The sequence below is a fragment of the Microtus pennsylvanicus genome, chromosome 1 (assembly GCF_037038515.1).
Source record: "Microtus pennsylvanicus isolate mMicPen1 chromosome 1, mMicPen1.hap1, whole genome shotgun sequence".
Classification (NCBI taxonomy): Eukaryota; Metazoa; Chordata; class Mammalia; order Rodentia; family Cricetidae; genus Microtus; species Microtus pennsylvanicus.
In genome coordinates, this window is record NC_134579.1 from 50610771 (window position 1) to 50623223 (window position 12453).

The following is a 12453-nucleotide window of genomic DNA, read 5'->3' on the forward strand; positions in this document are numbered from 1 at the left end:
AATCTGAATCTAGAATTCATGACTTAGCATTCTTCCAACTAAACAGAGATAGTTTTGCAGTAGGCATTCCTTTGACACTTGTTACATCAATAAGGAAACAGATTGTCTAGGCACCGTGATTTCTATAACAAGTGACAGATCAAACATGCCCTCTCCCATTTTGGATAACCCATAAACTGGTGAAGCGACATAGTCCTTAGGAGGGGAAAATTAAAAAATTCTAAGATGTTAGCAATAGATATTTTTCTAGCTGTCCTTAGGAACTGAACTTGATACATAAAGACTGTGTTTCAGCACTCAAGGTTTTGGAAACACCTTTCTGATTGGGACTCTAATCTGACGTTTTTTCTCTGGCTTTAGAATGTTGTTCCACAGCTCTTTCATCTGCAGATTATGGCCTTGGGGATTATTATTAAGTTATTAAAATCAGAGGGCGACTGATTTTTTGGAGTTGATCTTGTATCCTGCCACATTACTAAAGGTGTTTATCAGCTGTAAAAGTTCTTTGGTGGAGTTTTGGGGTCGCTTATGTACACTATCATATCATCTGCAAATAACAAAAGCTTAACTTCTTTCTTTCCAATTCGAATCCCCTTAATCCCCTTATGTTGTCTTATTGCTATTGCTAGAACTTCAAGCACTATATTGAAGAGGTATGGAGAGAGTGGACAGCCTTGTCGTGTTCCTGATTTTAGTGGGATGGCTTTGAGTTTTTCTCTGTTTAATTTGATGTTAGTTGTTGGCTTGCTGTAAATAGCTTTTATTATATTTAGGTATGACCCTTGTATTCCTAATCTCCCCAAGACTTTTATCATAAAGGGATGTTGAATTTTGTCAAATGCTTTTCAGCATCTAATGAAATGATCATATGGTTTTTTTCTTTCAGTTTATTTATATGATGGATTACATTTGATAGATTTGCGTATGTTGAACCAGCCCTTCATCTCTGGGATGAAGCCTACTTGATCATAATGGATAATTTTTCTAATGTGTTCTTGGATTCGGTTTGCCAGTAGTTGTTGAGGATTTTTGCGTTGAAGTTCATGAGTGAGATTGGCCTGTAATTCTCTTTCTTGGTTGAGTCTTTTGTGGTTTTGGTATCAGAGTAACTGTAGCTTCATAAAAGGAATTTGGCAATGACTCTTCTGTTTCTATATTGTGGAATACATTAAGGAGTATAGGTATTAGGTCTTCTTGGAAGTTCTGGTAGAATTCCGCATTGAAACTATCTGGTCCTGGGCTTTTTTTGGTAGGGAGGTTTTTGATAACAGCTTCTAATTCTTTGCGACTAACAGGTCTATTTAGATTGTTCATCTGTTTCTGGTTTAACTTTGGTATATGGTATTTATCTAAAAAAGTGTCCATTTCGTTTACATTTTCCAGTTTTGTGGCATACAGGCTTTTGTAGTAAGATCTAATGATTCTCTGAATTTCCTCTGTGTCTGTGGTTATGTCCCCTTTTCATTTCTGATCTTATTAATTTGCATATTATCTCTCTGCCGTTTGATTAGTTTGGATAGGAGTTTATCAATCTTGTTGATTTTCTCCAGGAACCAGCTTTTTGTTTCATTGATTCTTTGGATTGTTTTCTGCGTTTCTATTTTGTTGATTTCAGCCCTCAGTTTGATAATGTCCAGTCTTCTACTCCTCCTAGGTGAGTCTGCTTCTTTTTTTTCTAGAGCTTTGAGGTGGGCTGTTAAGTCTCCAATGTGTACTTTCTCTGTTTTCTTTAAGTGGGCACTTAGTGCTATGAACTTTCCTCTCAGGACTGCTTTCATAGTGTCCCATAAGTTTGAGTATGTTGTTTCTTTATTTTCATTGAATTCAAGGAAGACTTTAATTTCTTTCTTTATTTCTTCCTTAATCCAGGTATGGTTCAGTTTCCATGAGTTTATAGGCTTTCTGGGGGTAGAATTGTTGTTGAATTCTAACTTTAATCCATGGTGATCTGATAAGACACAGGTGGTTACTAATATTTTTTTGTAACTGTGGAAGTTTGCTTTGTTACTGAGTATGTGATCAATTTTCGAGAAGGTTCCATGAGCTGCAGAGAAGAAGGTATATTCTTTCCTATTTGGGTGGAATGTTCTATAGATGTCTGTTAAGTCCAATTGATTCATTACCGCCATTAATTCTCTAATTTCTCTGTTAGGTTTCTGTCTGATTGACCTGTCCATTGGTGAGAGAGGAGTGTTGAAGTCTCCTACTATTAGTGTGTGCAGTTTAATGGCTGCCTTGAATTTTAGCAATGTTTCTTTTATGTACGTGGGTGCTTTTATATTAGGGGCATAAGTATTCAGGATTGAGACTTCATCCTGATGAATTGTTCCTGTTATGAGTATAAAATGTCCCTCTTCGTCTCTTCTGATTGATTTAAGTTTGAAGTCAACTTTGTTAGAAATTAGTATGGCCACACCTGCTTGTTTCTTAGGTCCATTTGCTTGATAAGCCTTTTCCCAGCCCTTTACTCTGAGTAGGTGCCTGTCTTTGTGGTTGAGGTGTGTTTCTTGTAAACAGCAGAATGTTGGATCCTGTTTTCATATCCAATCTCTTAGCCTGTGCCATTTTATAGGTGAGTTGAGTCCATTGACATTAAGTGATATTAATGACCAGTGGTTGTTAACTCTGGTCACTTTTTTAGTAGTAGGGTTTGTGTGTTTCCCTTCTTTGAGTTGCGCTGGTGAAGGGTCTCTAGATGTCTGAGTTATTGTGGTCATTGTTGGACTCCTTGGTTAGTGATTTTCCTTCTATTACTTTCTGTAAGGCTGGATTTGTGGCTACGTATTGTTTAATTTGTTTTTTATCCTGGAAATTTTTGTTTTCTCCATTTATAGTGAACGAAAGCTTGGCTGGGTATAGTAGTCTGGGCTTGCATCCATGGTCTCTTAGTTTCTGAAGTATATCCATCCAGGACCTTCTGGCTTTTATGGTTTCCATAGAGAAGTCAGGTGTAAGTCTGATAGGTTTACCTTTACAAGTAATTTGGCCTTTTTCCTTTGCAGCTCTTAATATTCTTTCTTTATTCTGTATGCTTTGTGTTTTGATTATTATATGGCGAGGGGATGTTTTTTTTTGATCCAGCCTATTCGGTGTTCTGTATGCCTCTTGAACCTTCATAGGTACATCTTTCTTTAGGTTGGGAAAGTTTTCTTCTATAATTTTATTCATTATATTTTCTGGACCGTTGAGCTGCACTTCTTCTCCTTCTTCTACTCCTATTATTCTTAGGTTTGGTCTTTTTATTGTGTCCCATATTTCTTGAATGTTTAGTGATGAGAGTTTGTTGGACTTGCTGTTTTCTTTGATCAGTGCGTTTATTTTCTCTATGGTATCTTCAGAATCTGAGATTCTTTCTTCTATCTCTTGTATTCTGATGGTTATGCTTGTATCTGTAGTCTCTATTCGTTTACCTAGATTTTCCATGTCCAGCAGGCCCTCTGTTTGTGTTTTCTTTTTTGCCTCCATTTCAGTTTTCAAGTCTTGAACTATTTCTATTATCTGTTTGATTGTTTTTCCTTGATTTCCTAGGGTTCATTCACTGATTTATTCAATTCTTCAAACTTTCTGTTATACTTCTCATCCATTTCTATAAGGGCATTTTTTTACATGCTGTTTAAGGGCGTCAATCACTTTCATAAAGTCAATTTTTTTCTACTTCTTCTTGATTAAGGTGTTCATGTCCTCCTGTTGTGAGGTCGTTGGGTTCTGGTGGTTTCATGTTGTTTTTCAGATTGTTGGGTGAATTCTTGTATTGGCGCCTTCCCATCTCTTCCTCCGAATGCTCCCCTATGGATCTTCTTTTACAGGATCAGGTCTCCTTGCCTACTGATGTATTTTCCCAGTGATGGCACTCCCCAATGATGGCTCTCCTGGTGCCGAGATCAGATCTCTGTGCTGGTTGGGTAGCTTGTAAACAAAGCTCCTACCTTGCTTGCTGCAGGCAGGATATTGAAACAAAGGAACTCCTGCCAGCCTGGTTGCCCTCAGGATTCGGCCCCAGGGCCCAGACAGGCTGAGCTGGGTGATGTTATGTGCCCTAAGAGGGAAGGGAGGAGGGTTCTGGATCCAAGCTGGGTGGGATAGGAAGAGAACGGCAGTATGCTGGGAGTATAGGCCCAGCAGGCAGCCCAGGAAATATAGGGAGGATGCGGAACTTCTGAGTTCTATGTCCTGGGCTGCTGCCGCCGGTCTAAAACTCACCCCAATGATGGCTCTCCTGGTGCCGAGATCAGATCTCTGTCGGACATTTTCTTAAATGTGATTTTCCCTTTCCAAAATGGCTCTAGCTTATATCAAATTAACAAAACAATAGCCAGCACAAGCTATTACTCCAGTTATCAATGGTATACAAGAGAACAGACCCTTTATAAAACCTTTTGATGAGAAATTAGTAAATGCAATCAGTGTATTTAGAAATGTGTTCTACATGACCCCACTGCAGCCAGGGTCTGTGTTGATGTCTGTTGCTCCTGTTACCACTGAAGACCATGGTGATAACTGAGGTCTAGGCCTCCACTTGGCATCATGTTAGATCCAAGGACCAAACTGCTACTGGGGCTGAGATGGTCTGCGTGGCCTGTGCTACCACTCAAAACCATGATGTTTTCCAGTTCTGACCTGCTATTGAGGGCCATGTCTGGGTCTATGGTCTGCTATAAGCCACACAATGGGCTGCCCTCTGTCGGGGTCCAGCCTCGACTGAGTTCTTACGTTCCAGGGAAGGAACATGAGAATTAGAATTATCAAGCAAAAAGGAACAGAGATAGGAGAGAAATAAAGGGCAGAAACAGAACAGTTTCAGGAGGGGAAATTCACTGAATACTGAACTGCCCGTATTTATTTTCCACATGCTTATATACTTCACTCCAAAAGGAAAGGGGGAGACAACAGACTTCAATAACATGATAAAAGTAAAAGACTTAAATTCTCTGAGCTATGACCTAGGTAGAGCAGATTCACCTCTATATTCAAAACACAAATTAACCATACATAAATCAGGATCTCTTATTTGTAGCCACACCTGTTGTCAAAAATTTGAAAGAGCAAAAATAAGTTCAAATTCTCTGACCTTTAGTCAAGATGGAAGAGGCTCACATCTGTGGGCCCTCACAGTGCTCCTGCTGCATCTGGGGTCTGTGTTGATATCTGTAGCCCATTTTACCACAGAGGTCATGGGGACCATGTGGAATGAAATCAGAGGCCATGTTGAGCTGGCATCACCCATTGCTGACCCTGGGAAACTGACCCTGCTCCGCAGTAGACACTGTGGCAAGAGAGCTGGCTCTGACTCATAGGGCAACTGACCTCCACACTGGGGAGAATTGGCCCCACCCCCCACCACAGGCAAGGGAGAACTGGCCCTGGTGACATGGGCATGGGAGAGTCTCACCTGAGGGGCAGTTCCAGTGGCCTGGACACACAGCTCAGCTACCACCCAGGCTCACAGCTGGGCCCTGTATTGGTCCAACCTAACATCTACCTTATCTAGGACGTGCTGGAGCTTGTGAAAGGACTGGTTCTGTGAAATAATACCCACAGGGTCTCCATGACTCGAGGCAGTCATGGAACATCCAAGTGGAGTTTCAGTGAGGATCCAGGAGAGATGGAATATTGAAAACCAGAGGCCTTGAACAAGACCATCGACATTGCAGTAAACATTTGCAGGAAAAGCTGATTGGACCAAAGGGTATAAACTTGTTGACACACCCATGGAAGAATGAAGAGGTGTCAGAGAGCAGAAAGGATGGAGGAGTGCAGAGATCTTTGTTTGCTTGTTTGCTTGCTTTCTTGTTTTGGTTTGGTTTTACTTATTGTTTTTTAATTTTCTTTTGGGGGGGTATACTGGAAGAGTAAGGGGCAGATATGGGGAAAATGAGAGGTGACCAGAATTGGGATGCATGATGAAAAATTCCCAAAGAATAAATAAAGAAATTTGTTTAAAAAAGACAAAACTGTTCTAATTTTGATGAGATTTATTTATTCTATTTAATGCACAGAGTGCTTTGTCTGGATGCAGGTATGTTTGCTATGTGTGGGACTGGTAACCAAGAAGTCAGAAGAGGGGATCAAATCTCTTGGAACTGGAGTTACATGTGGGTACTGGGAACCAAATCAAGGTCTCTACAAAAATGTGTGCTCTTAACCACCGAGCAATCTTTCTACCACATAGAAACTTGTGTTTAATGAGACATATGAGAATTTTGCCATAAAAAGCCTATATATCTATAGATAAATAACTACAATTCAATTTCATTTCTATCTTTAATTCCTGATCATTAGCTTTGAGAAATCTATTCACTAAATTGACAGGAAGAGAAGTTTTTATTATAGTGATAATCAGTGTATTGGAACTTCTATTAAGTTGCCAACAATTCCACCAATTAAAAAAAGTTACTTTTGATGGACTAAGAGTTGAAAACTGATTTACCTCCTCCTTTGAAAGCATGAAGCTCCACAATCGTCAGTCCCTCACTTATAACACACGTGCTGTCATGCAACAAAGTCACTCATTTACTTAACATTAGTAGGGACATTGAAAATTGCTTCTTAGCTTGGAATTCTGTAAATTTGTCTACACAGGTAGATGCATTGTATCAAGACTCCATGACAGGTGAGGGCTATGGTATCCTATGGCTTTCTGGAAGATGGTCAGTGGGAAAAAGGTTACCTTGATGAAAGTCAACTCAGGCATTTAAGTTGAAAATTTTGCACAAACATACTGAGAATTTAGAACAGCCCGCACCTTGCAGAGTCTCCTTAAACACGGCTTGGAAGTTATTGTTCCAGTTGAGGAGCTTCATAAAAGCATGGCATTTTGTTTTTTTCAGTCCAACACTTCATTCAGTTATTTTTTTGTTAAATCATAAGGTAGTAGGAGAGCCAGAGGGTAAGTCCATTTTCCTATTCCTTCCATATCTTTCTTCACTACCCATCTTACATGCTATGTTGAGGTGAAATCACTGAATTACCAAAATATTTTCTGTCAACAGGTACCCAGGCTAGAAGTAGTAGCACTACACATAAACAAGCACAGGTACAGATGAGTCTATGTTACCCAAAAAGAATTATTGGGTAACATATTTTTATTATGGACACAGTGAATCAGGTTTTCTGATGGAGACCATGGTTTCATCATGGTCCTCATTTCATAGTTGGGTTCTCAGTCTCCTCATTCTCAAACCAGTTGGCAGCAGCGGGCGGCGGTCCAGTCCATGCCTGCGCACTGACAGTGGCAAGTAATTCCATTCTGGACATCCCACGATCCACAACCATAGCCACAGGCACAACCAGTGACAGCCATCCCTGCATGTTCATGTGAGACACAGACATCAGTGACCTTGTATTGTAATGACATGGTAAGTCCCCAACTGTTCTTTAAAATCTCATGGGGACATCTAGGCTTATGTAAAATAATTCAATTTTAGAAAGTATCTTCAGGAAACATGTCACTTACAGTTCTTAAGCAAAAAACATCACTTAAACAAAACATTTTGGAGATTCAAGGTCATTCAATTGAGAAATTAACCTCTGTGTTGGCTCCCTGCCTAGCAATGCAAGGGAATAGACTGGGAAAGAAATAAGGAACAAATCCACTACCAGACAAAGATGATGCTGGCTTGCATCTGAGAGTACAACAGAAAGAAATGAAAGGAAAAACAAAAACTCTATTTCTCTCCATAGCATCTTAAATGCACTGAAAATCAGTAGGGCTTGGTACTGGGGACTGTGGCTCACCTCCATGGTAATACAAATTTAATTTAATAATTTGATATTAGAAAATTGATGCAGAATAACGTAGGACATATTGCTCAAAAATTCTTCTTGTGCAGTTACTCACCAGCAGGACAGGAGGCCCATCTGCCTGATGCGCTGACACTCATGCAGGAGAGCTTCTTAGGCTCTGGAAGAGAGGGTGCTCTGAGTAGTAGGGAACAAAGGGCATTGCTCGTGTTCTTGATTTCTCATATCCACCTTGAAAGGTTTCTTTGGTCTTAGAGTTGCTTTCCACCCATCCACTTCCTAAAGTCAGGTTACTCACTAACTTTTAAGGTTTAGTTTATTTTTAAAACCCTTTTTATGTGAAAGGGTGTTTTGCCCACATGTTTGTTTGTGCATCAAATGCATGCCTCAGTCAGATCCTCTGGTGCAAGAGTTACAAATGTTTGTGAGTCACCATGTGAGTGGGTGCTAGGAATCAACCTGGGTCCTCCTAACCCTTTGTCATCTCTCCAGACACCAGATTTCATTTCTTAGTTTATGAAGTGCAAGTAGTAGTTGCTCTTAGCTCATAAATTGGCTATAAAAGTTAAATGAACAAACTCGAGTCTGTGAAATATCCTTGAATCACAATGTATTCTTACAGCCGGGCGGTGGTGGCGCACGCCTTTAATCCCAGCACTCGGGAGGCAGAGGCAGGCGGATCTCTGTGAGTTCGAGACCAGCCTGGTCTACAAGAGCTAGTTCCAGGACAGGCTCCAAAAACCACAGAGAAACCCTGTCTCGAAAAAACAAAAAAAAAAAAAAAAAACAAAAAAAAAAAAAAAACAATGTATTCTTACATTACAGCTACTACCCTTCTTATTCCTCATCAAATTTTTGAGCAAAAGCACAGGAAGGAGTAGGAGGATAAATGAATCCCTGATGAGAAAGTAGGGCTACAGTGGACTTAATCAGAGGCTGGGGTCTACGATTGGGATAGAGATGAAGCAAAAGTTTAGATTGCATAAGTAAGGATTAAGCTCAAATTTTTCTTACCCAAATGGTGACTTCTACTATTGAGAGCTTCCTGGATCTTTTTATTCACTGAAGAGTCTTTGGAGGCCTGAGTGTGCACTGGGATCATCAGATGGAGAAGAGAGATGAAGATGAGAAGGAACCATGTTATAGACTTCATGCTTGTAGAAAGTCTGTCTTCTGGAGCTGGAAGGAAAAGAGGAAGAAGGTGAATCTCTGAGCTCTGGTGTGGCCATGAATGAAGAGAGACGACGATAATGTCTAATGCCAAGGGAGTAAATAGGGACGAACTTCAATATCCATAATGTGGTTCTTATAAATTTTTGAAGTAGTAGGGAGGATTAACAAAAGCAGATTCACTCACCAGAATGTTCAAGATAGGTTTTGTCTGGGAGAGATGCTATCCTCTTGTGGAACTGTAAACCTGGACACCTTTAATTTATATATATAAGTACACATACATCAAAATGCCTTTGTGTCTTGTTAGTGGGGTGTAACACACCACCATAATAAACTTTTGTGTGTTCCTGATAAGCAACAGCTGCCTTAGCTAGTTCTCTGCCAAGGAAAGTCATTCTGCCTGCTTGTTCACTCCACTCCCTTCTTGGTCACCTGATAAGGACAACAGCTACACCTTCAGTTGTCTATCCCATAATAGAGTCCTTTTGCTTGATCTTTCATCAGGAAGTAGGTACTTTATGGTCTTCTGAGTGAAGGCGTCACTTAACACTTATGCGGACACCTTTTATGTTTGAAAGCTAATACCATCTATGTAAAAGTAATCAATAATCTCACGTTCCCTCACATAGAAATACGGAAAGAAAGGTATGGTGTACTGTCTTTTCCAGAGTCCTTTCAGAGTCTATCATAAAACTAATCTTTTTGGATTTTTTTTCCCACCATTCTCGATTTATCTTTTGATGGTGCCCTTCTCATAGCCAAAGTAACAATTAGCACTTTCTAAGTACAGACTGAACAAAAATGAAATATTGAGAAAACCCCAATTGTCTTTGGAGGTTTTGCCTTTCTTCTCACTTTGGTAATTTATTATGTTTCTATCAAGCTCTGAATCATATTACTTCCCCGTTATACTACATATGTCTGTTATAATGATCAACAGTCACAACTTGGTGGAAGTTAGAACCACCAAGTTAGAAATAAACCTTTGTACATGTTTATGAGGAACTTTCTACATTAGGTTAGTTGAAGTAAAAGGACATACCGTCTATGTGCATGGCCCTATTCTGTGGGCTCTGATCTCAGACTGAACAAAAAGCAGAAGCATAACAGGGCACCTGGACTTGACTCTTCCTATCCTCTGTCTTCAGATACCATATGACCAGGTGCTTCATATGCTTGCCAAGTAATACTGGTTGCCATAATGGACCCCAACTTTTTATTAGCCAAAATAAACCTTTTCTTCTTTATGTTGCTTGTGAGAAAAAGTGTCTAATACAGAACACTTGGTCCTAAAGTAGATTTGTAGCTAAATAAACTTGACCATGTGATTTGTAAGCCTTTGGAACTAGTTTGCAGAAAAACTATGAACAGATAGGAATTTGCATAAATTCTATATTGCTGTGCATTGAGAATTATTGGGCTATTCTTGAGGGAGCTTAGAAGACAAGAATTTCAAGGGAAACATAAACGTTCATCACCTCTCTCATGTTACAGAGGATAGAAAGTACTATCCTGGAAACTAGGCTGGAGTCAGTCAGTGTTAGATTTCAGGAAAGAGCATGGCTGCATTTGCCTGTGCCCTGAGAACTATAGTATAGTCTAATCAAATAGTAATGTACTAATTTGTTTAGCAGTGGAAAATTAAAATCATGATTCCATCCTGAGGATGTTATGGCTGCCACTTACTAGTCTCCAGCTCTGTAGTGTGACAGCAAATTATGACGTCGAAAGAAAGTAAAAAAACATGCAGAGTGTGAGTGGTTTAAAATTACAGACAAAGCCCAGGGAGGCAGTGGACACCTGGTTCCAGTTGGCCTAAATGAATACAAGACAACCATGGCCCTCCTGAAACACCTGGGCCCTGGGTGCTCGGGTGCCATTATAGTGAGTGAATATATTGTGAGGAAGTAGGAGAGGGAGAGAGAGAATGGGTTATGTGCTGTGCAGAGAAGTGGACCTGAAGAGATGCCTGTGATGGGAATGGACTATTGTGTCTGGTCTGCTTGCTACCTGGGGCCATGATTATATCTGGGCCCAGACTGCTGCCAAGGGCCATGTCTGGGTCCATGTTCCTGCAGCAGCTGAGGTCTCTGTCTGTTGCCAATGTTACCTCTGAGACAAATGTAAACCATGTGTGTTGAGCTGACCCTACCATGAACTCGCTCTGGGAGAGCTGGCCCCACCCCTATAAGAAAACTGGACCCCCACATTTGGGAATTCTGGCCCCACCCCTCACCATGGGCGTGGGGGAGCTGGCTCTGTCGCTCATCTGAGAGGGGTAGTCACAGTGGCCCAGAGACCAAATCAGCTTTCACCGAGACCCACATCCATGCCATTCAGTTGACATATCCCAACATTCACCCTATGTGTGTATGACCGGCTGGAGCACATAACTGTTTCTGTGGAACCATAGCCACAAGATCTCCATGACTCAAGGCAATAGCAGGGTATGTGAGAGGAGTTTTAGTGATGGTCAAGTTTTGATGGTGTACTGAAAGCTAGTGGTCTTCAACTTGTTACACCATGAGCATTTCAAACAAAGCTGTTTGAACAAAAGAATACACTGATTGACACCCTACAGCTCCCAATGCCTCTAAGGCAAATGAAGAGGTGAAGGGTTGATGGAAAAGACAGAGAAGTGAAGTGATTTTGCTGATGGGAGCTCTATGTTTTGTTTTTGTTTTTTCTTTGTTTCTTTAGTATTTTCATTTTTTTACATTTGATGGGGGGATGATACAAGAGTGAAGGGGCAGATACTGAGGGACTGGAAAATGAGTGGGGCTTAAGCGCATAATGTGAAATTCCCAAAGAATTGATTAAAAATTATCTTAAAGAATGAATAAATAAAACAAAATTACAGTTAAGGCAGGTTGGAAAGTAGCTCTAACTGTTCAAGAAACCAAAACTCTTCACTCAGACAATAGAAAAATCCCCCAAAGGCAAGATCCCACCCATTGAAAGCTCCATCTTGTAAAGATTCAAATTCATTTGAAAGGAGAGCCCCTAAACTGTGAGTGCCACTGAAGGGGTTTTCTGCTGAAAAGCATCATCCTAGGGAAACGTTTCCTCATAGTCATCACACAGAAGCTGATGCAACTGTGGTCCAGGTGGACCAACCTCCCTCTCCGTGTGGTAGACAAATGTGGCTGTGTGGTCCATGTGGTGCTGGTTTTACAGGCATGAAAGAAGTGAGACTGAGAAGGTCTTGTGTTCCAGAGACACACTGAGGCCAGGATTTATTTATTTTTTTTTAATTTATTTATTTATTAAAGATTTCTGTCTCTTCCCCGCCACCACCTCCCATTTCCCTCCCCCTCCCCCAGTTAGGTCCCCCCCCCCATCAGCCCGAAGAGCAATCAGGGTTCCTTGCCCTGTGGGAAGTCCAAGGAACCCCCACCTCCATCCAGGTCTAGTAAGGTGAGCATCCAAACTGCCTAGGCTCCCCCAAAGTCAGTACATGCAGTAGGATCAGAAACCCATTGCCATTGTTCTTGAGTTCTCAGTAGTCCTCATTGTCTGCTATATTCAGAGAGTCCGGTT

The 12453-nt window shown here is 40.8% G+C and overlaps 1 protein-coding gene across 1 annotated transcript; it reads right to left on the reverse strand.

The window, feature by feature from the left end:
* Positions 1–7174: 7174 nt before the first annotated feature.
* Positions 7175–8893, reverse strand: LOC142832052 (resistin-like beta). Its single transcript, XM_075942748.1, has 3 exons — positions 8755–8893; positions 7838–7915; positions 7175–7302 (listed from the first exon to the last, which is right to left on the reverse strand). Exons 1-3 carry the CDS (start codon positions 8891–8893, stop codon positions 7175–7177), a joined length of 345 nt encoding a protein of 114 aa, XP_075798863.1.
* Positions 8894–12453: the final 3560 nt, after the last annotated feature.

Coding starts and splice junctions, on each gene's coding strand:
- LOC142832052 (XM_075942748.1), bottom strand. CDS start 8,893: ATGAAGTCTATAACATGGTTCCTTCTCATCTTCATCTCTCTTCTCCAT. Junction 7,916..8,754: donor TAGTAGAAGTCACCATTTGG/GTAAGAAAAATT, acceptor TACTACTCAGAG/CACCCTCTCTTCCAGAGCCT. Junction 7,303..7,837: donor ATGGGCCTCCTGTCCTGCTG/GTGAGTAACTGC, acceptor ATGAACATGCAG/GGATGGCTGTCACTGGTTGT.